Source organism: Fundulus heteroclitus, chromosome 9, assembly GCF_011125445.2.
Source record: "Fundulus heteroclitus isolate FHET01 chromosome 9, MU-UCD_Fhet_4.1, whole genome shotgun sequence".
Taxonomy (NCBI): Eukaryota; Metazoa; Chordata; class Actinopteri; order Cyprinodontiformes; family Fundulidae; genus Fundulus; species Fundulus heteroclitus.
The window spans coordinates 8,008,133-8,032,248 of record NC_046369.1 but is presented as its reverse complement, the minus strand read 5'-3'; the positions used below and the strand labels follow the sequence as shown (position 1 = coordinate 8,032,248).

At 38.5% G+C, this 24,116-nt stretch overlaps 1 protein-coding gene across 2 annotated transcripts in view; it reads left to right on the top strand.

Moving 5' to 3' along the window:
• Positions 1 to 5,102: 5,102 nt before the first annotated feature.
• The window catches only part of mllt1a (MLLT1 super elongation complex subunit a), a 33,252-nt gene continuing 14,238 nt past the window's right edge, over positions 5,103 to 24,116 (top strand). For both annotated transcript variants that reach the window (XM_012881415.3, XM_012881414.3), the window contains exons 1-4: positions 5,103 to 5,236; positions 17,332 to 17,512; positions 18,685 to 18,767; positions 21,430 to 21,573. In XM_012881415.3, coding sequence (XP_012736869.2) covers positions 5,225 to 5,236; positions 17,332 to 17,512; positions 18,685 to 18,767; positions 21,430 to 21,573 — 420 coding nt within the window. In that variant the 5' untranslated portion in view covers positions 5,103 to 5,224. The remainder of the gene's footprint in view (positions 5,237 to 17,331; positions 17,513 to 18,684; positions 18,768 to 21,429; positions 21,574 to 24,116) is intronic.

Sequence of the window (24,116 nt, the reverse complement as noted above, 5' to 3'; positions counted from 1 at the left end):
TGAGGTCTATATAAATGACTGCTGACTGTAAAAGGTAGCTTAACTTGGAGCTGCCCTCCTGTTGATTATTGCAAAATAATGTGTTTCATGAAAATGCACATTTTAAGATAACACGAAGGAAACGTGGTACTAACAGGATTTTCTGAAAAGTAGTGATGTGGTGAAGAACCTGTCAGTCTGAATTTCTTTTTATGAGTTTTATTTTTTATTTTTTTTGTATGATGTCTTCTGTTGGGATACTTTTTTGCATTTATTTTAGATATATATTTATCTATGATAAAGGTTTGCCTTTTTTTGTATTCCTTGAGGTTTAGTGTTTGTTTATGTGGTTACTTTTTCTTTTCTTTTTTTACATATCTCAGTGTGCAGCAGGTTTACGTTAATGTCCTAAAGGGCCGGTATGAGCTGTGCACTGTAACCTGAGTAGTCTCACTTTGCATAAAATGTTAGCATTTCTGAAACATATCAGGTGTTTGTTTGATCTTTATCTTATAGGAAATTGTATAGCAGAAAAACAAAACTGCTTTTCAATACCTTTTTTTTATTATTTTTGCTTAATTGTATGACGTTTAGACAACATTTAGGGAGAGTGTTCTATTCATAATAAAAATACATGAATACAATTCATGAAATACAACAACAGATATTTTACATACACACACCCACAATAACCACAGGTGTAAAACAATGACTTCTTTTTGAGCAAGTACTGAACTAACTGGTCATAACTGATGAATAACTGGTTTAACTGTTAATTTAAGTTCATTTTTTTTTAGGGTGGAATGATTATACAACAAACAACTTCAATAATATAGTATTGGGTGCACAAGTTTGAACTTAATGTGAACTTTCTCTCCTTCAGACAGGGTCAAAAATATGCATACAGGCTCAAATGTGTTTGGTCGATTCTCTTGGCAGCTCACTGGAAGATGGAGAGGAGAAGAATATTTTATGATAAACAGTAAGAACTTACACAGATGCTTTCTTGAGAGATGTTTTATAGTCAGGTGAGGTCCAGAGTGAGCCACAATGACAAGAATATTGTTCAGAGAATAAAAAAAAATACATATCTATCGAGTGGGGTGGAGGTAGCCATATGCTGAGGGTCTGTTTTGCTGCAGCTTGTACTCAGGCATTGCACAAAGTCCGTGAAATAAATCACAAGTACTAAAACTATTTTTTTATATTTCACCTTAATTCAGTTGCTTAATGGTTACATAATGGACACAATTCACTATTTAAACAGGTTAATTTTCACAAATATCCCACATGCATGAAAACTGGTTTTGAAATTAACAAAGAAGAGTAAAATTAAGCTTCTGGGAAGGCCTTAACTTCAGTGAAATAAAAAAAATAATTGACTAAATGACTAATTCTGATAAGAAATACAGTCAAATATCCAACCTGACTTGTGCTTTTTATTTTACACAACAAGCATGTGATTTATCCAGTGTGGTATATAAGTCAGATATTAGTGTGAGTGCATGTACACGTTTGTGTAATCTTGACCCTTAATAAAAGTAATCAAACTTGTGCCACCTTTTCTTCTTTTATTTTCATACCATAGTGACAAAAAATAGTCAGACATGACATTCAACCCCGTGATATGCGGACATGAACTTTTGTCATGAAAAACTGTAAAAACTATAGCTGAAACATTTGAGAAGCAAAAATGCTGAGTAAACAGGATAAATAAAAATGGCTGTGTCAAGAATATTTTATATCAAACTTTTAGTTCCAACTAAAAAGTAAAAATTAAGTTTTAAAAAACAAACAGGTTTTGAGTGAACGACTTGCTGCCCACCACTAGAGGGCAGCAAAATAATACCAGTAAGAGGTCTGGTGTTCTGCTTCTGCAGGAGGATTCTGTTCATATTTGTGGGTCTGGACGTGATAATTATCGCGGGTAGGTAAACGTTCAGTTTACTAAACCAAACAAATGCACTGAATTGGTTCTAAAGTTGGTCATCTGCTGTTACATTTCGTTTTTCCTTTTTTTTTGTTTTCTTTTTTTACAATCATGAATTAATACTTAATATAATCTATAAAATCTACACTAATCTGAACTTTTCTAGCATGTACTTTTTTCTAATCAAGACAAGAGTGATATAACAGAGAGAGAGAGCGAGAGTGGCGACACTCCCATAGACTTACAGGAGTTACAGACAATCTGTACAGTAGTAATTAAAAAAAAACAAGTTAATCTAACCTAAAGTTAGTTAGCTTTATCAGAAAGGCCAAAAACAAAATAAATACCTGCACAATTATTGACAATAAGTCATTTTCAGGTAATAAAAAAAGATAAAATATTCAAGTTAAACAGTGAAACAAACATTTACAGAACGACAACAATAATATGCAATACGCCTGATAGTACAGCAGCACCTCGGAGTAGCTAAGGCATGTGCAAGTGTACCTTAGCATCTGAGGGACCGTGTCGATGATTCATGATCGGATCAAAACCCGTAGAACCATTTGCATGTTTGTAAACAGTTATTGAGTCAGTAAGGAGCAGCAGAGATTATAAATCTAACAGCAGCTAGGAGGAACAACCTGCAGAAGCGCTCCTTTGACCATCTGGGGCTGTGGTCCGGTGTCCTGGTACTTTTAGATCTGTCCCTGATCCAACACACCCGATTCAATTGGTGAGATTTAGCTTTATCGATAATTTAAGGTTCTTTTAAAAAATTTTAGAGGGTTTTGGGAAAGAACTGTCAGGTAGCGCTGTGCCTCTTTCATCTACTTATTTAATTTACACAGGACGCAGCATCAAGGACAGTTGAAACTGTCAGCTGAGCACATGGAAGTAGTGTCAGGTATTGTACATGCATGCTGCAAAACAATGTTTTGTTAATATAAAAAAGTTCTACTTATGACTTTGTGGCACAGATGGCCTTCACGCACAGTATTCAGACACGTAACAAGTTGGGAATTGAACTGGCAGCTGCACTAAGGCCTGTTGGCTTCTGTATATGGGCCACCCCCACTATGCCATGTACTGCCCTTTACATGCTTTCTTTTCTAGTATCTGACATTATAGTGTCCTGCTTTGGGAACAGTCTTTTGTTTTCATTGGCTTAAAACCCCATTGCATAACTATTGACCCACACATTAGACTAATTTGAGATATATTATTCGATTTTCCATGTCAATATACAGCACTGAGCATGGAGTGAGAGGCACGGGTCCGTCACTCAGAAAGTCATGTGACCTAGAGCGCCCCTTTAAGCATCCTGAGCACCCCTTAAACAAGAGAGTTACCACATATTAGTGGCCTACAGGGGCGCTAAACCTGGAACTTTCACGTCTAGAACCCCTAGTGGTGCAACGTTACATGCTGTTGCTTTAAAAGATATAGTAAATAGAGTGAAGCTCAATAAAAGAGCCCATTTCTTTTTTTTTCTTTTTTTTTTTTTTCTTTTTTTTTTTTTTTTTAAAAAGAGCCCATTTCAAACCATCTAATGGAAGCCATCTACGTTAAGAGAGAAAAAACAACCTTAAACAGAGGAGGAGGCCTTAGGTTCCAACTCTCAAAAACGTACAATACAGCTATAGGATTAATTCCAGCCAATCATCACCTCAGTTCTCACCCTCATATGGGTGATCAAAACATTGCTCCTTTAAACCAGGCCAATAACAACCCTAACGACTCCTCGTTACAGAGGAGTGGACCAGTTTCGGTTCAATCTGCTGGCTTAATGTCTTTAACGACCGCCCATTACTAAGGGGTGGACCTGTTTCTGTTGAATTTGCGTGTTATCTAAGCCATTACAAGGCCTTTGTTAGGCAGCAGTATAAAGCTTGTTACTGCACATTACACCAGAATTTTTGAAATGAGAAAGCTTCCTGGAGAGGAAGCGCAACGTCTTCAACTACGGAAAACAAGTCCATTTGCTTTGTTTTTTACTTTTTTTGGAATGACCATGACCTGGATGACTGAGAACCTTCACCAGCAGTTGGGAGTACTGTGTCTATGTGTGTGTGTCTGCTGCCCCCGTGTGGAGAAGATGTGTGGCTGCAGTTCACCTGTGTGCGTGGGTGTGGGGGGCGTGTACAAAGGTTTGAAAGGCGCACGTTCGCATGTGTGAAGGTGATTTTTGTTTACCGCTATAGCTCTTCTGGTTTTATTTTCTGTCAACCGGCACACATCCTTACAACATGTCTAGCCTCTATGTCCACATTCAGTCCCGCTGTGATAGCAGCACGGAATGATAATAAATCAATAATAAATCCAGCGTTGAAAAATACACAGGACCCAACCCATCACTAAAAGCCACTACACCCGTCTCTGCTCCCAACCAACGTGATAAGAGTTTAAATCCCTGCTGTTTTTTTAAACAATTTTTTAGACTTTTCCTGTTGATAGTCTGCTGCTGCAGTTTTTTTATGCACAATTATAAACTGGTATTCTGTACGCTTGTGGGACACTCTACTTAGGTCGCATTTTAATTAAATGCGACTGTGTGCAATTTGTAATAACTGCACAATATTTCTTCTATTGTGGACTTTCCCCCTTACTGCTTATACATTTTCCCACCGTAGGATTATGCTTTTCTATTCTAAGTGGATTTTATTGACTAGTTGACTTCTGAAACCAGCTGGGTTTGCTGGTTTTAATTTAGGTGTATGAATGTTTGGGATTGTGCAGGTTTTTATCGGTAAAAAAAACAAACAAACAAACGAGAACCCTGCATTCTTTTGTTTCCACGATAATGCACTACTTAATGTGGGCCATTTATATAAAAATCACACGGAAACGCGTTTTTAACTAGTCGAAATGTGAGAAAGTTGAAGGAGTATAAATAAATCCTCGAGCCACGTCGTATATGAGTTAAATTCTGTTTTCAAATCCTTATTAATCAATTATCGCCGAGCGCGTTTCATAATTGAAACTGAACCGTAACTATTGGGACTCTCGTGCTGTCACTCGAGACAACCACCAGAAAACGCTTCAATTGTATTCGCAGTCCGGCCTTTGTCCCGCCTCCCCCTCTCGCCCGATTGGCCAATCGTCACAGTGGGCTTGAATTCGGAGCCCTCCGATTGGCCCGGGGAGCTTTCTGTTTTGGTCGCCTGCCAAAGCAGCCGTCTGGAAGGGGAGGGGAGCACGTCTGCCTTCCGCTTCTGGGGCTGGATTGACACACAATGAGGAGCGGAGAGGCCGGGGAGACGCTCCACAAACGCCGCTGTAAATAATTACAACAATCACAGAGGCCGGAGAAACATGGAGAACCAGGTACGGACCCGTGTCTCCTCTCGGAATGTGGCGTTTTCGCGGCGAAAAAGGGGGGGGCGGCAGGCGGCGCGCTGGCAGAGGAGGAATGAATCCTCCTTTCTGCCCGTGAGAAAGAGAGAGAAAGAGAAAAAAAAAACTGGTAGTTGTTTGGCTGTGGAGCTGTGCTAGCTGGGCACTCATACATCGGTATTTACTACTACGGCGCTCCGCACCGCTGCACAGCCACATCCGAGCACACAAAGAGACCCCCGCCCGGTCTGGACGCCCCTCCGGTGCCTCCAGAAACGCACGCAAGCTGCCACGGATCGCGGCAGTCAGTTCAAATCGGGACTTTGGTGCAGCTAAGCTAGGCTAATTTATGTATGAGGAGAGCGGCGGCCGTTGGCTAAAGGCTAAGGAGCAGCCGACGAGGCGCCGGTGGAGGAGGAGGAGAGGGGGGCGGGCGGGGGGTGAAGATTCGTCCTGCCCCGGGTTTGGGTTGCCGAGGCGGGGTGTTGTCTCGGCCGCCGGCGGCCTGAAATCTGAGCCCGGAGGAGCTGATAGCGGCAGGAATCTTACAACACGCTCATCTGTATTTGCATTATTCGCTCCCAGTTGGTTAATGTTCACCACGTTCGTGACTGCAAAGGGTCCCTACGCAGTCTGGCAAAGTGGGGAATTTAGTGGAAGTGTGTGGTTTTTTCTTCCCAGGTTGGATGAGCGTGGGAAGAGGGAAAAATAAGAGGATGAAAACAATATTTTGTTATTTCCAGACTCCTTATCCCATTGTCTAAAATATGCATCCATGCATTTATCCAGATCTCTATTATTTTTCTCTTTATATACAGGCACCTTTTATTCAAACAATAACTTTCATGTTTACTTTCATCCATTTATACTTTCATTTTTCCTTCCTTTCAGCATCTATCCATGAATCTATTTTCCCTAAATACATTTGATTTTCCATAGATCCACCCATAAATACACTGAATTTGAGTAATTCCATTGATGTGCTACCTGTGTTTTTCCCTAAATACATTTGATTTTGCATAGATCTACCCATAAGTACACTGATTTTCAGTAATTTCATTTTTGTGCTACCTGTTTTGCCCTAAATACATTTGCTTTTCTATAGATCCAGCTATAAATACACTGAATTTCAGTAATTTTATTGTTGTGCTACCTGTTTTGCCCTAAATACATTTGATTTTCCATAGATCTAACCATAAGTACACTCAATTTCAGTAATTTCATTGTTGTGCTACCTGTTTTTCCCCTCAAATACATTTGATTTTCTATAGATCTACCCATAAATACACTCAATTTCAGTAATTTTATTGTTGTGTTACCTGTTTTTCCCTAAATACATTTGGTTTCCATAGATCTACCCATAAATGCACTGAATTTCAGTAATTTCATTGTTGTGCTACCTGTATTTTTCCCTAAATACATTTGATTTTCCATAGATCCAACCATAAATACACTGAATTTCAGTGATTTCATTGTTTATGTGCGCGTGTGTGTATTATATAAAAACATTTCCGTATGTCCATTAATTCCACCCACCCATCCAAAAATATCTTCTTCTTTTTTCTAAAAATCTGTAAATAGGTGCACGTTTCCCTTCACGCAGCCATTCATTCATCTATTTGCCATGCATCTATCTGGCTTATATATTTTTCTATTTGTGCATGTATACGTCCACTTTTCCCTTTCTGTCCATTTATGCGTTCATCTTTGCATCCAAGCTACCATTCATCCATATCGAGGAATGCAGGATTTTTTTCAGAGAACTCTAGAAATTTGTCAGGAAAATTATTGATTGTAATATGACAAATTGTAAATTGCATGTGATGCGAGGTAAAATCTGTCTGAATTAAGTACAAGCTGTTTGTTGCTAAATTAAAAACAAAACGATAATCCGTTTTATTTAAAAGGTGGCTAAAATAACTTTCAAATAATACCGATTTCACACGTGTAGGTTACAAAGTAAGACAGCTACAGCCTTTGAAAAGCTCAAATTCTGGGGTAATTTACGTCCCTGAAGCTGTTATTCAAAGTCACTAAAAAAAACATAGTTCATACATAAAATTTTTAATGCCAGGAAATGTTAGAATCATCTTTAAAAAAATAGAACACCATTCTTAGCGATTCGATAAATGTCTGTGAACTGACTGGTACTAATTCTATAGCCTCAAGCTTTTGTTCCTGATTTTAAACTCAGAAGTTTTTACTGTTTAAAACAGCAACAGAGAATCTGGAGACTTGGAACAAAAAATCATTCTGCTTACGTTCTCTTTCGGGGTAAACGTTGTCATTAAATGCTGACATAACAGATGTTTTAATTCTCTGATGGAAATCTGACCCTGCCCAGGGTAATTAAGCATGTGATCATGTATCAAATCAGTATATATGTTCCTTTTTTTCATATAAGTTGATAAAGTTTGACCATTCACACTAAAGAGTGGTGTCAACCAGATTCTGTAGTAATCAGATGCATTTAGTAATCAGAAATGAACGAGATCTTTGAGTTTTTAACAAGCTGGTGAATGGATTCCAGTCACTATCCCTGTCTAATTGTAGAATTAAAACAAAGTTTGCTTTAATTAGTGTCTAAACGGCAAATCCCTTAGAACTGTAAAATGTACAGGACTCACCTAAATTAACACTCAAAATCGATATTGAACTCCAAGCCTGATTGTCTCATGTCTAATATTAACAGTTTTTCTGGCTTTACACTGCAAAAACAGATTTAAAAATAAGTAAAATGTTTTTAAAGTTAGTGTATTTATCCTTGTCCTTGTCCTAAGATTATCTGCCAATGGAATGAGTATTTTGACCCCTAAAATAAGATAATTAGACATCCTGCACTTGAAATAAGATGGAGGTGAATTGTTCCTATTTTAAGTGCAAAAATCTTATTCCATTGGCAAATCATCTTATTTATATGCTCAAATCAAGGAAAAATACACTAATTTTAAGTATTTTCCGAGTATAAATATGTATGGGAAGATCATTTGTGTTCCCAGCCTGTTTTCTTTATTACCTTATTCAGAACATAAAATCAAGTATTTCTAAACAGATATGCACTTCACGCTGTACGACACTTAATGAACAAACTAAGTTGGGGTTGTTTAATTTTTTTTTTTTTACTATAATTGGGAGTAAAATTAACCTTGTGATGCTTAAAAACAAAAAAACGTCATTAAGACTATAAACTTTTGCTTGCTGTTCATCTCCTGTAGGCAATCTCTGCTCTTTATTTTTCATTTGATGGTTATATTTGCTTGTGAAATAAATGCATTGACACTGGCTTGTAAACATGCTCAACATTTTAATCTACAAAAATCGTGTTAGATGCAGTATGACTAAAATATGGTGAAATGAATGTAAGTAAATCTACCAGAATCCACGCGTTTTGGTGGCGAAATCCAGTTTCCATGAGCTGCCAGTGTAACCTATAATTTTAAGTGTTGGTTTGTAATCCAGATTTGATTAATGTATAAAATTGCTCACTTAGGGCTTATGTCATCACAGGACACACATTTTAGTTTGCAGGAAAGCTCACTAAGCCAAATTATATATCTGCGCTCTGTGGAAGGAATACAGCTCGATGCGTCCCGAACGCCGGGGGGGGGGGGGGGGGGGGGGGGGCTCTTGGAGGCCCGGCCTTTCAGGGTTAAGCCACACACACTCGTGGAAAGTGGCTCATCCACTTTCATGGAGCTAGACTCTATTCAGCTTTGACCTCCTTTTGAAGTTTCAACCACCTGAGGAGGAACCTCTGGTACAAGTTAAAAGCACGTTTTAGCTTTTCTGCTGCATGCTCAAAAATGCTCTAAGCTAAACACGCCGCAGCTCTGTCACCGGCACAGAGGTCTGATTCCCGATTATTTAAGATGGTCAACCAACAAAGAAACAGTCTGAATTATCACCTCTGAGGTTTTTTCTTCTTCTATGGTTTGGTGAGACCATCTAACGGTATTTCAGTACAGTATTTCCTGATATGGCATCGATTATACCAATGTCTGAGGTTAAGATGAACCAAAATTGGCACCCGAAGTAAACATGGCACAGTGTAAATAGTAGCTTTGTTGTTATCGGTGATACCGACTCTCAATTTAATCTTGATATATTGTGGTACTGTTGTGATAATGACAAAGTTAATGCTAAGGCTATTGCCAGCTTCTCGTCATCTTTTTAGGTAACTTTGTGGCTGTGACTTCCTGTAGCCCCATAAATACAAATACTGTCCTTTAAAAAAAAAAAAAAAAAAAAAAACATTTAATAGTATAACATATATTAAAACCGAATTCAGAATGTTTCATCATGACACAAGTTATATAAATAAATAGGATTTTTATCAATAAACTGCACACAGTAGAGCCATTTAATTATGTTTTTTTTTATTTATTTATTGACATTCATTGATGCTCTGAAGAAACCAACAGTGGAGAAAACAGCTAAAGTAACAACCTTGACAATACTGGCAGTTTTTGGGGTATTCAGACATTTACTAATCAGACATCGTCTGGCTAGAGGGGTTCAGATGCCCAAATAAAGCCTCTGCACTGCAAAAGGGGAAGTAAAAGTAAGTAAAATTTTCTAGAAATTCGTGTATTTTTCATTGATTTGAGCAGGTAAATAAGACTATTTGCTAATGGGATTGGTAGTTCTACCCCTAAAATAAGATAAATATGTATTCTGCACTTGAAAAATCATGGAGATGAATTTTTCCTACTTTAAGTGCAAAAATTTTATTCCATTGGCAAATAATCATATTTACCTGCTCAAATCAAGAAAAAATACACTCATTTCAAGAAAAATGTACTTAATTTTAGTTCCCTTTTTGCAGTGTGAAAGTTTAGTTTGTATTGAAGTCTTGGGGAAATTAGAACATCATTGCTCCACGGTGGTTTGTTTGGTCGTGTGTCTGTACTGAACTGGAATAAGGACTTTTTCGGGCCTCTGATCTCTGGTCTCGTACCATCAGATCGCATCGCTGCAGCTCGGTTGACTTCTCCAGTGCTCACTGGATTTTATTGGAGGCTTCACTGACAGTATTTTTAATCGGTCAATGTCTCATAGAGACTTTTAGATTTTCCTAAACAGATTACCAGTTCCCTGTTCGTGGTGGTTGAGGACAACTAATGTAGGACCTGATATAAAGGACTCATCTTCACCCAAAGACAGCTTTGGTCATCGCTTGCTGTCCCTTATGTGGGGCTCTCTTTGGGAAGATGCTCCTGCTTTTCTTCCAATCATTTATTAGGTAAAAGAGATTAGTGGGTGTTATTTATATGTAGCCACCGGGAGTTCATTGTTTTCTTGGGAGCCAGCATGTCTGCCAGAATTTGTACTTCCCCCTGAGTTGGAGAGAGAAAAAACACGAGCGTGGTCATGCACACATCAGCGCCGTTTCAGCGGCTCTACTTTATTTGGGTTTAAATCTGGTGCAGTTCTTTAGGTCAAAGTGGCATAAAGTAAAAAAAAAAAGGCTTTATTTTGCTTCAGATTTTCAATTTGTCTCCATATTAGTTGTGTTGAATCTTTCAGATGGATAAGCTTTTTATTTCTATAAAGAAGTACTGATATGTTTAAAGCTTGTTCTCAAATGTTAAGCTTCATTTATTTCTTTTTTGACATTTTTTTTTTTTTCACAAATTAACATGATTGTTCTTTTAGGGGTTGAGGATTTCATCAGAAAATAACCTAATGCCACAAACATTTGGATTGAAAAAATCCACACTGCAGGTGTTTTCCTTTATCCATTAGTAACGTGAGAGTTGGAGGTAGGACAGGGCGATAAATCGATTAATTCGAATTTAAGGTTTTTTTTAAATCGTGATTTTAACTTTGTGAATGTACTTATCGGGCTTGCATGAAGGGAACATCATGCAATTGGAAAATATATTGTGAAGAGGAAACTTTTTTTTTTTCCTGCATAATACGAGGCACTTTAATTTACTCGTGTACTTTTTTTTTTTTTTCTAAGTTAGTATGAAGTTACACAAGTGAAGTAAAGCCTGTTCTCAGCTCATTGTGTAAAACCACAAGCAGCAAACATTTGGTTATATTTTCATTGTTGACACCGGCAGGGCCGCCATCTTGTTTTACCACCATGTTTAACAGCTTGTATTTAGTTGCACTTTGAATTCAGGTCAACCTCCAGACGAAATGCTTTACATAAAAGCCGATTTTTAAAATTGAAAGTTTGCTCAAAATTTGCATTCCAATTGGATGGAAACATTACACTTTTTGACTCAGCAAATTATATTTTTTGCGTTCTCTTTTTATTTGAAAAAGTATCGAAATACATGTTGGTGCAGATACCAAAAATGTTGGTATTGTGACGACACTAATTTCAACCATAATCGCGATTTAATTTTCACTTTTCTCTGCAATAACCACAAGGAACAAAAATGGCCTGTACATAAAGATGCTTGTAAACAAGGACTATTTAAAACAAGAAACTTCACAGTTTTAATAATCAGAATATTATTATTATTCAAGAGAATAGCTTGTTGAGTTGGACATCGGTCATTGTTGAACATATAGTGCGAAGTGCGACTAACAAACTTAAGGAAGCAGAAATGTTCTGTGTCCTGATGATGGAGGGCTTTGGTGCGAAATGTAACGATGCTGATGAAAGCTGGTAGGCGAGTGTCATTATCCTCAGTAAACTCTGTACTAACGTGGGCTAAAAGGCTACTTGGCCAGGAAGAAGCAACATTTCTCCAAAAGCAACATAAAGATCCAGATTATAGAGTACAAATGCACTTGGGGACAAGGACCTTAATTCTCAGAGAGTTGTTCTGCAGTCTGATGTAAACTAGAGCTACATTTGTGCCAAAAAATAAAAAAATTACAATATATTTCAACTAGGGTTGTTAGGTATACTGGTACTAATTTGGTACCAGGGTACTGCGACATTTAAAATGGTACTATACGGTCTTGGATGGTACCGGTACCTGCGGCGATGCTGACAGCGGCCTGCAGCCCGCCTGACCGAGGCGTCCCGTTCCACTGCCTGTCCACATTTCAAGTGAATCACACGTGTGCAAAGCTGCCGCTGATCCTGCCCTGCTCTACAAAGCGGGATGTTAATATAATTATTTTTGCACTAAAATCTCTGCTTAAAATGGGGGGTCTCTCCCTGCGTTAAAACGCTCGGCTCAGGCTGTGGCAGCAGTCTGTTTCAGCTGCTCACGTCAGATATTGATAACTATCGAAGCTTTCTTCTCATTAAAGAAGCTTTTTTTCTGATAATATCACAACTTTACTCTCATTTCATCTTATTATTCTGGCAATTTTATGACTTTGGTCTCGTAATTAAAAATGGTATGGTCCGATCCATGCACTTATTATATTTTTTTGTGTTCTCTTTTTATTTGCGAAAGTATCGAAATACACATTAGTACTGATGCCCATAACAAAATGTTGGTATCGTGACACTAATTTCAACCATAGAGGTGATTTATTTTTGACATTTCTCTGCATTTACCACAAGCAACAAAAATGTCCTGTAGTTAAAGATGTTTGGAAAAAGCACTATTTAAAACAAGAAATTTGACAGTTTTTATTAATCAGAATATTATTAATCAAGAGAACAGCTTGTTGAGTTGGACATCAATCTTTGTTGAACATAAAGTCCAGCCAACAAACAAGTCTACGTATTAAACCGTTTGGACGGTACTTAATGCTATGGTGAGATTCCTGAACGTTTTTGATTTAAAAAAAAAAAAAAGTGTGATTATATAAACGCTAAAACAAATAATAAAATTAGATTATCTCACTACTGCAGCTCTCATCCCTTCCATGTGGAGGTAAACCCACTTTAAACACATTACTGACACCTAAAGGAGGCGTTTTTATTAATTAATTGTTACATAGCCAAAAATTGCAGACCTCTGCCATTTGGAAATTGTTTTATTTTTAAATGGCGATTATATTGCAAATGCCATTAATTGTTCAGCCCTAATGCAAACGTGAACTATTTGGGCTAAGTGTCCATTATTACATTTGTAAGAAAAGAGAAGCTTTCGAGCCCAGGAACACCATAAGAAGGCGTGAAGTACGGTGGTAGCAGCATCGTGTCGTGTAGGAGTTCACGTCACAAAATAGGTGGCATTGTAGTTTGGAAATATGGAAACATCATCTCAGGACATCGGCCACAAAGTCAGAACTTGTGCCCAAACGGGTCTCCAAAAGCAACAATGACATAAAGCATAAAAACAACTAATCACCAAGGCCTGAACTCTGTCACAGGAAAATGCGTGGGCGGATAAAACGGTGCGTGAGAGGCAGGCGGCCTTCAAACCCGACTCTCTGACACCAGCTCTGCCCCACAGACTGGGCCGCAGCTATTAGGATACCTAAACTGTTTGACCCAACTCCTTATGGTTTTTAGACGGTTGAAGAACATTAGCTCTCATTTTTTTTAGTGTTTAGGAAATAGACCTATAAGTTTGCTAATTCTAATTGACCTGAAACAGTAGAAGTTTAGTCCGTTTTAATGTGATAGAAATTAGGGAACAGTTTTTCTTTTAGTGTTCGCAACCATCTGGTTATCTGTTTATATTTCGATGGCTATGCTATTTCTGCTGAAAGAAAGCATATTTTTGCCTCTTATGTTTTAATTTTCTTTGGGTCTTGCATGAAATTTGCTTATGTGGGGATTTTTTCCCCCTGTGGTGATATTTGTCCAAACAAAGAGATAAAAACACCACCATCTTATTAGTATTTTACTCTGATGAATAAAAAAAAAACATCTTTAATAATAGCTTTCCTATGGGAGAACCAACCTAAAAGAGGGTTAATCATTATTAACCTGATTAAATCTGACTGGTTTAAGTTGAAGTCCAGTTTTATAACTTTTTAAATGACTTTATGAACTCGTGTTTTGACCCAAAACATAAATATTTTCCATTTTCAGGATATTGTGATTGATGAAAAGCCTCAAGTTCTCCCAATCGAGAAAGTTAGTGGATGACTAAACCATACTTAACTTGAAATATTGGCTTCATTGATTGTTATGCCATTAACAGAGTAGATCATTAACTCCCCACTTGTCACCACGGCTCTAAATCATCGCTCTGATTTGTTATTGCCTCTTGGGCTAATATTTCTTTATTACTTGGCAGATATTAATTCTAGTATTCAAAGCCAGCCGGTCTGCCTTAGACTTGCTGAATTATTTTACAAATTGTCAGACAAATGTTAAATAAAACTTTACATTTAATTGATTAAAAAAAGACTTCAGGCTAATATTTTTTAGTGTTTCATTTCTGATTTCTTCCTTCTTGTCGTCCTGATTTTAACGTTTCGCCCCTCTGATGTCCGCCGACTCCTCGGTGGGGGAGGTGGTGGTAACGATCAGAGCGACTTCACCCCCCCCTGTTGGCATGTTGCGGTCTGGAGTTTAAGGGCATTACTGTCTCAGGACGGCCGGGCGAAGCGCCAGGGACCCGGCGTGTTAGTGTGGGTGAACCAGAGAGCGCCAAACGAGCTCATCTCTGTCCTGTCCCGTCTAATCCCCCCGCTCACGAGCTGCACCCTGCCACCTCCAAATCCCCACATTCTTCAAGTCCTTCCCTGGACATAAAGTGCCTTTCTGTCCCCCCCCCTCCAACACCCGCCCGTCTCTTGTGCACTCAGCCTCCTCTCTGCCTCTTCATCTTCTATAATTACAGCGTCATTTGCGGGGCTCTCTCCTGTTATTGTCCGCGGCAGACAGAAGTAGTCCAATAATGTGTCCCTTTCTGGGCAACTCTTTTGAGATCCGTCTGCTCGGGCGTCAAATTACTCTCATTTCACCCCAGAGCGTCCCAAACACCGGTCCCCCCCACCTTCGCCTCTGGAGTGTCCCCAGACTTTGAGTCGAGGTTTGAAGGTTTTGTTCAAGGTGGAATCAGGAAGTGATGAATAGCGGCTCCCCGGATTAATCGCAGCGCTGGCTTCGCTTATGTTTATTTCATAAGACGGCTTACTTTGCGGAGCGTCTCTCTCGCTGCTGTAATTTATCACCACAGACGGTATGAAGTCACCTGGACGGGGCTCCAACTAAAAGGGCATTTTCATTACAGACCAGTGTAGTTAAAAGGTTCTCATCCAGTTCCATTCCAGATATTTTTGTTTTCCATTTTATTGCTTTAAACGAGAAAAGTGCAAATTTGTAAACCTTGGGGAGCTCTACAATAAAATGCTTTGCAAAAGCATCCCTAAGGCTTGGTTTTATTGTTTCACATTTATTGTAATTTAATGGGATTACATTTTTAAAAAAAAGAAGCTACACAGGCCTGAGTAATTGTTCAGATGGGGTGATATGACAACTGGGGTAACTAGTAGTTATGCACTGAGTACATATCCTGCCTTTATGGAAGAGTTGGAAAAAAAAGTAATTGTTGAGGAAAAAGCCACAACAAGGTGCCCACCAAACACGTGGAAGAAGTTGCTCTTGTCAAATGGGACTAGAATTGAACTGTTTTGCTTACATTTGAAATATAACATGGAGAAAAACCAGCATCCTGAACACTGGAGGACCCTCTGTGAACAATGGGGAGTGGCAGCATCATGCTGTAGAGTTGCAGCTTCTTAGCAATGAGGCAAATCAGGGCTGAAGAGGAAGAAAGATGGGGCTAAATACAGGAAAATTCTTGAAGAAGTCTCTGAAACACTTGATACTGAAGAGGAGGTTCACCTTCCAGCAGGACGGTGACCCTAAACATCTGTCCAGAGGTAAAACTCGATAGTTTGAAGTGAAGATGATTAATGTGTTGGTGGCCCACAGTCCAGACTGAGATGTTGCTGAGAACAAACTAGCACTCGCCAGACAACAAATGAAAGTAAATTTTCTGTTTGGCTAGAAAGTTTCGAAGGGCTAGCTGGCACATGGTGAGTAAAGGTTTGCACCAAACAAGTTGTTTTTCCGTCACACTGGCACATGTGACGCGAGAACTACAGCGACTACGTCATGTGCGTTTGCTGATAACTAGCGCTTAGCTCAGGCTAATTACGTGGAGATATTTAGCAGTAGTCAGTCAGAATTCGACTTAGACTTAGACAACTTTATTTGTCATTTTGTATGCACAGAGTGCGTACAGAATGAAATTTCGTTTGCATACAGCTTGAAATTTACAGTTAATTGCAGTAGATTTCAGGATAAGGTAAATTACAGGATAAAGTTAAAAGGTAAAGTGCAGCAGTGATTTAACAGTACAACAATTGAAATGTAAACAATGCAGGACAAAGAGACAGTGTGCGATCCCAGTGTACAGGTGAGTATTTCTTAAAAACCATTTATATGTGCAAAAATTATTTGTGCAAGAATGCAGTTTAGAGAGTTCGGCAGCATCTGTAATGCTGGATAAGGATGCAATGATGCAAATGTGCAAATATGCGAATGTGGTACAGTTATAGCTTCAGCAGTTCAACAGTCTGATGGCGACAGGGAAAAAGCTTTTGCAGAACCTGGTAGACCTGCAGCAAATGCTGCGGAACCTCTTCCCAGAGGGCAGCAGGAAGAACAGTCCATTGTGGGGGTGTGAGGGGTCCCTGATGATGTTACGGGCTCGGGACACACAGCGCTGTGATGAAATGTCCTTAATGGAGGGAAGAGGAGCCCCGGTGATCTCTTCTGCTGTCCTCACCACTCTCCTCACATTCTTCTAGTCGGAGGCACTGCAGCCTCCACACCACACAGAGAGACAGCTGGTCAGAATGCTCTCTATGGTGCTTCTGTAGAAGGTCGCAAGGATGGGCGGGGGCAAGTGGGCTTTCCAATTAATATTTATTCCAGTAAAAAATGTGCTTGGCCGGTCAATCAGGAAGTTAATTTCGGACACTGGCTGAGAATCTGTGGCAAGACTTGGAAAGATCTTGAGAGAAACTTGGTAGCTTATTGCTTAAAAAAAGAAAACTGTAAATTTTTAGCATAATCATTCATCCAAACACGGCTATAAAAACAGATGACGTGATACACATCGCGTTAGTCTCTGGTTGCGAAATAGTTTGACGGCTCTGGACTCTAAATACATTGGTACGAGTTCGCCTGGGACCTCTACCTCCTGATTATGTGCATTAGCTAATGTTTCTGTTTTTCTTTGGTCTCTTCTCAGTGCACGGTGCAGGTGAAGCTAGAGTTGGGCCACAGAGCTCAGCTCAAGAAGAAAGTGACGTCAGAAGGCTTCACCCACGACTGGATGGTTTTTGTCAGAGGGCCAGAGACCGGCGACATCCAGCACTTTGTGGAGAGGGTCGTCTTCCGCCTGCACGATAGCTTCCCTAAACCTAAGAGAGGTAAAGACGGCACACAACACACCGCCAACGTTATACATGTATATGTTCACACTGTTGATCACAAACTTAATCTGCAGAAGAAAATATATGTTAGGGCCGGATGATAATTAAATAACAATACATATCGATCAATGGGGAAAAAGGGTCAGTAAAAAGTTTAATAGAAAAAACAGTTTTCTTCTGCATTCTAGGCTATCATATAGGTTATTATTACAGTCATTACATCCTCACAACCAATCACAACGCAGACCCAGGAACCTCCATGACCAAGCTCCGCCCCCTTTAAGGTGTTCAGAGAGCACGCATTCTTGTTTCTTTTTTTAAAAACTTGCAGTTTTGGTAGAAAGTTGGTTGAATAAAGGATTGAGTTTCAATGCAGTGTTTTTGTATTCTTTATTTAAAAATAGGACGCTAAGCAACAGTGTAATATGGCCAGGGCTGCACTTAAAATGTATTTTTCAAATTTGTTGATAATTATCGATATCGAGCAATATAATTTCTATTTTATCGATTTTTTTCTATATCGTCCAGCCCTAATATATGTGTAATAAAAAACAAAGACTGAAAAACATTCTGTAAATCCATTTGACATTTCTTATGCTTTTATGAATGCATCTAAAATTGTTTTACCGTTTCCAGATTATGCCATCATATTAACCTTATTTAGGTTGATGCAAGAAAGGAAAAAAGTCCAATGTAGCCAAATGAGGGAATGCTTTGTTGTGAATATGCATGTCTGAATTGTCTAGCACCAATTAGGAACACCTTTTGTAATCCTATGTAAATTTTTAATTGACTTTAGGCTGAAAAGCACACTGTGCTTTAAGGATGGCCATTTATTGTATTGTTTCAGGGCATCTGGGGATTGATACTGAGAAACAATACAATGAATGCCACGAATTAATAGTGTGTGAACGATTAATTTCAATTAATGATGCCTTAAAAAACCCCGAATCTGATTACTTTTATTTCTTTTTACACCGCTATTAGTTCAATGAGGGCCTCAATAAATAGATCTACTTTTTAACAACGTGATTGAAAGCAGGTACTTTGTGTCTTTAACTGATTGTCTTGAAGAAGCCCATTATAAAACTGGGTCTGGCTGTGACTGCAGTGATAGTCAGGATCACTGTGACAAGTACAGTCAGTGATGAGTGTGTGTCTGTCTGCAGTGTGCAAGGAGCCTCCATACAAAGTGGAGGAATCGGGCTACGCAGGCTTCATCATGCCTATCGAGGTTTACTTCAAGAACAAGGTGGGAACACCTCTCCAGTATTCTTCTAGTCGGGATAAATGTGTGTGTGTGTGTGTGTGTGTGGGGGGGGGGATGTGGTTTGAAAACAGGGTATTGGAGAGAAAAGTTGTATTTCCAGACTTTCTTTTAAATGTTTCATACATCTGTCCTTACTGTGCTGTTACTACTCGCTTCATATTTAAAGCCTTTTCATGGTAGACCTTGCCGACATAAGATCACAACAAAGTGTAAAATGTAGATTTGAGATTTGAAAGATTGGCTAAAAACTAGCATCAGAAATTAGAGTCTAGAAAAGAAATCTTGGCTAGGCTCTCAAAGTGGCTTTGTACCCACCCTTGTTCCAGTCAGTTTTGGCACTTTATGGCTAGTTCACGACCAAAGGTCAATTAAAAACTATGAAAGTAAAAATGCATTTAAAAAGAAAAACATGTTCTGTTTGCAGATCCAAAAATGCTGCTTTTATTTAAAAAGAATCAGCTTTATTTTGAAAATGTCGGGTCTTATTTCCCTCTTCGGGTCACTAGAGTAGCATTAGGACTGTCACGATTCATCGAGTGAGTCGAGGACCTCAATTCATAAAATTCATCGAGGCAGAATTATCTGCCTCTAAGGTTCATTATATTGTTTATTCATTCAACGCACAGGCGGCTAACGCTAATGGTAGCCTAGTCCGCTAATACATGGACGGCAATGGTGGATATCCGCTATGGAGACAGAAAGCATCGGCAAAAAGCCGCGCAGAGAAAGAGACCTAAAGTTTTAAAGGTGTAGGAACACTTTAAATTTGACAGAAATAAAACTGCCTGGTATCGACTGAGCTTCTAGCTGCTGAAGATTAGCGCTTCTCTCACTGCTCAGTCCCCACCTTTCCTGTCTGGCCTTGGCTGTTGATTGGTCAACATGGCGGCCAACCGGCCAATCGTGTGAGGGCCATTATGAGAAAACAGAGAGGGGTGCAGCTGTGAGTAGAGGCTGTGTTTGTCAGGTTGTCCTGTAACTTAACTACGAGGAACAGGAGAAAACAAAGCCTCTGGTTTTTAGTTTAAAGATGTTGGAGACAACAAAGCAGAGCTGCTTCAACGCAGGATGAAAATAACGTTAAGAGCAGGTTTTACTAGAGACATCAGAGCTTTAGAGGAGAGTTTGGTTCTGCTCTGTGGACGTCTTTGCAGTAGATGTCTTAAATTGACTAAAATATTACGTCATTCTGATGTTATCAACTGATGTTTATTCTTCCATTTTTAACTTGAACACTTAACTTTTATCTGAATATGCCTTATTTTTTATTAATAATTGCACATTATTTTTCTTTATCTTCTGCTGTACAGCTTAACTTTAAACTTAGCTTTTTTCTTATTAATTAAACTTATATGTCAGTCTGGTGTCTAGGCCCACCTGTTTTTGCCACTTTCACACCCAGATTTCCCCACTGTGGGACAGTAAAGGTATTTCTATTCCTCTACATAATGGTTTGAAAAAAAAAATTATTATGCTTGAATTTAAACTCCCTGTTTACCTTTTTGTGAATGTGTATTTATTTCTGTCTTTGTGGACTAATAAAAAAAGTTAGTTTAACTTGGTCCTGAAGTACACTAGAAGGTTTCTATTTTACATGAATACAATTATGCTTTTTAATCTAAAAGAAATACCCAGAATTAAATATTCAAGTGAAACTTTATGTATTCTTGGTTTGTGACCATTTTCACTACAGAGGCAGCTGCACTGTATTGATTTTAAGTCTTTAAGCATTTTGATCCTAGAACGTTTTAGCTGCAGATTTATCCTTATTATTCAAAAAATAATTTATTTGCTAATTAGCATTTTTCACTTATTTTATTACTTATAAAATAAGCTAAAGTAATTATGTGAAAAATCTGCATACTTTGACAATTTTTTATCGATTAGTCAATCGTCAGAGTAAGCATTAGAATAATTGATTTCTAAAATAATTGTTTATCACAGCCCAAAGTAGCATCTTGTGTGTTTGATGCTGTCTGCTCATACATTTTTTTTTTCTTTTACCATAAATTATTCTTAGTTTTGGATTATTTAATAAATACTAAGAAAAAATGAATTTGAAGTGTTTTGCATGCACATTTATTAATCAGAACTGGCTGAATATTCAGTTCTCTGGTACGTGGCTCACATTTCTTGGTAATTAATGTAGCAAGAGAAACTGCGGTTTGGTGACTTGTTGAACGCTGAAAGTTCAAATGATTACATTTCAAAAGGCAAAAGATAGTTTTCTGTGGATATTACGTAAAGAGTGCATCATGAAGAAATCGTTCTCATTTCCTTCCTAGTTTCTTTACATTTTCTTTCCAAGAAGTGTCTGACTTTCCTGTAGCCCATTAAAGTGCTTTTAAGGTTTGCATGATGCAATCACCAATCTTTTAAGAAGACCAAGAAAGCACTTCAAAGGAGATATCTGCAGCTATTAAATCATCGTCACATCGACAGAAGTACTCTTACAGAAGCTTAATTAGTCGTTTAAGCCTTGATTGCTGTGCTGCTGCAACAATTAAGCTCCTCGCAGGATGATCTCTGTTCAGCGTTCAGACTTCAGTTGTGTCCGTTGACCCTCGCAGTTAATGGTTTTTATATTAACTCAGCTTCTGTTGTGACTCACAAAGCAACTCTTATTCTTGTCTCTCTTGTTCAGGAGGAGCCAAAAAAAGTTATCTTCAACTACGACCTGTTCCTCAACTTGGAGGGCAACCCTCCTGTTAACCACCTGCGCTGTGAGAAACTCACCTTCAACAACCCGACCAAAGAATTCAGGAAAAAGCTCATCAAGGCTGGAGGGGTAAGGCCGCCTGGATCACTGGATCACTCACACCTTCACCAGGGTTCCCGCGGATCCTTAAAAAGTCTTAAAAGGCATTGAATTCTGTATTATAAAACTAAGGCCTTAATTGGCATTAAATATCTTAAATTAGTCGTTCTTAGGTCTTAAAATTGTTACCAGGTCATAAATAGGATTTTATTTTTGTAATCCTTACCAAACGGTAAAATAATTGACACAATTATATATTTTTTAATTTACCGAACGGCGTAATGTAACCATTATTGGTTCCGTCCCGATAGCGGAACCAATAAAAACTGTTGTGGCCGGACCATAGCTGCAAAAAAGAGTTGGCACTGGTTATGTTGTGGTTTTTAAAATTGATTTATAGTTTATTTTAGTAGGGAACAAAACAAAGTTTGTGAATTCAGTTCAGTAGTTGGTAAAAATATATCTGTAATTTGTATGTTTTTTTTAGCTTTCTTCCTATATGGAATGTTTTTCAAAATGTTAAACATGTCTACTGGGCCAGAAAATAATGGTTTATGTTAAAATAAATATTTGGATGAAGTTGTCGCAACCAGGTTTATGTTGTTTATTGTCAAGTTGGTCTTAACTTTTTATTTCAAGTGGCATTAAAAAGGTCTTAAAAAGTCTTGAATTTCACTTGCCTTATGCTGTAGGAACACTGTTCACTGAGCGAGAGCTAAAAAAACAAAGATTTAAGGTCAGATTATGCCAAATAGGCAGATTAAAATACTCTTTCGCCGTTATTAACCCAGATTTGTTATTTAATCATGAAATGCCATTTCTAGTTGTACAAATCGTTTTGAACACCGATCATCAACCGGTCTATTGTTGGTCTCTTCTCTTACCTCTTTTAAATGCTTAAGAATAAATGTTTAGAAGTGAGTTGCGGCTCCACTCTAAAGTTAAAAGATTGCGATGCATCGGCCGATCAACAGGCTCGCGCCACCAGACGTCCATTGCATGACGTCGCCGCCCATTTCACGTTAGCAGCCGAGCAAAAACCCGTTAAGATTTCAGGCGCTGAAGCAGCAACTGCGTCTGTCGCTACCCTGATCTGCACCGGCAGCGCGATCCGTACCATCAGCTCTTATGCGCAACCAGAATAACTTCTGGGTCACCGTCGAATGCGCTTTATTGTAGGGCTGGACGATATAGAAAAAAAGATAAGCGATTTTAAAAAATATGCATATTGATCGATATCGATAATTATTGAAAATATTTAAAACCATATTTTATGTGCAACTCTGCCTGGACATTTTATGATAGCGCTAAATGATTTAATTGTAATAAAGAACACAAACACAGAATTCTAATTAAATCTTTATTTAACCAACTTTTTTAACCATAACAGAATTTTTTTAAAGAAAAATAACTTAAGAGACCTGAGTTATGTTATTAAATACTGACAAATAATAAACTAAAGTGACCAGTAAAATTACCAAAATAAATATACCAATACCAGTTTATCACAAAGAAGGGAGCCCAGTTTAGCTGCTGTACCCGCTTTGTTTTAGAAAGAAGTTCTGTAAGATTTCTACGAAGCTCGAGCTGCTGCAGGAGTGAGCGGCTTACGTGATAAAACAAGTTGGTTGCGTTATCAGACTTTGTTTTTACCAGTTCCTTGCAAATTTTACAAATCATTGGTTTATTTCTGTCAGACTGGCGAACTACTAAAACCCCGTTTTGGGACAATTTCCTCCGCCGCTCCTTGCTGCGACATATTCACGTGCTCTGTGTTGTGGTTTGAGAGGGCGGCGCTTTGTGACGGCGTGCCTGGGTCCGCGTTTACGATTGGTCGAGAGGAAGTAATGACTGTAGCATCAACTAATATGATAGGCTGAAGGGAAGGAAGGAAAACTATCTATCGAAGTTTTATCGACCCTATTTTTTCCTATCGCGCCACACGTCTATTGATCAATAAATATTGTTCTTGAATTATCGTCCAGCCCCACTTTATTGCTTAATAAAGGACTGGAAAAAAAGTATTTTTATTTTTTATTTTTTTACAAAATGCTATAATTGACTTTAAGAGCAATACAAATTATACAATATTAGATTTTTTTTTCATTAAACTTGTTTATTAAGTTGTTCATTAACGTGTTTATGCTGTCAATGCGCCCTCTGGTGGACACAACACATGAGTAGTCGCGTCGTTTATTTCTTGCAAAATCATAACTGCAGGTGACGAAAAACTGCAAACGGAGCCATTCTGTGATCAACACTTTTAGTATAAAGACCAACTATAGTGCCGTTGTTCAAATAAAAGGAGAAACTTGTTATGTGAGGCTTCTTTGAATCCCTCCCCCCCTCCCTCCATCCTGAATGAGGCTTGCGCGTGCGTCCTCGCGGGGCCAGCGCTCCTTCACGCCCTGTTCAATGTGGCGAGAATAAACCTAGCTTAAATAACAGCTAACATGTTAGCTTATTTTGATCGGGAGGTTTTATTCTGTTTTATGTTGCTCTCAAACATCGGAGCATTTGGGTAAAAAACAAAAACAACGCTTAGCTAAACAGCCAGGCTCATGATACGGTGG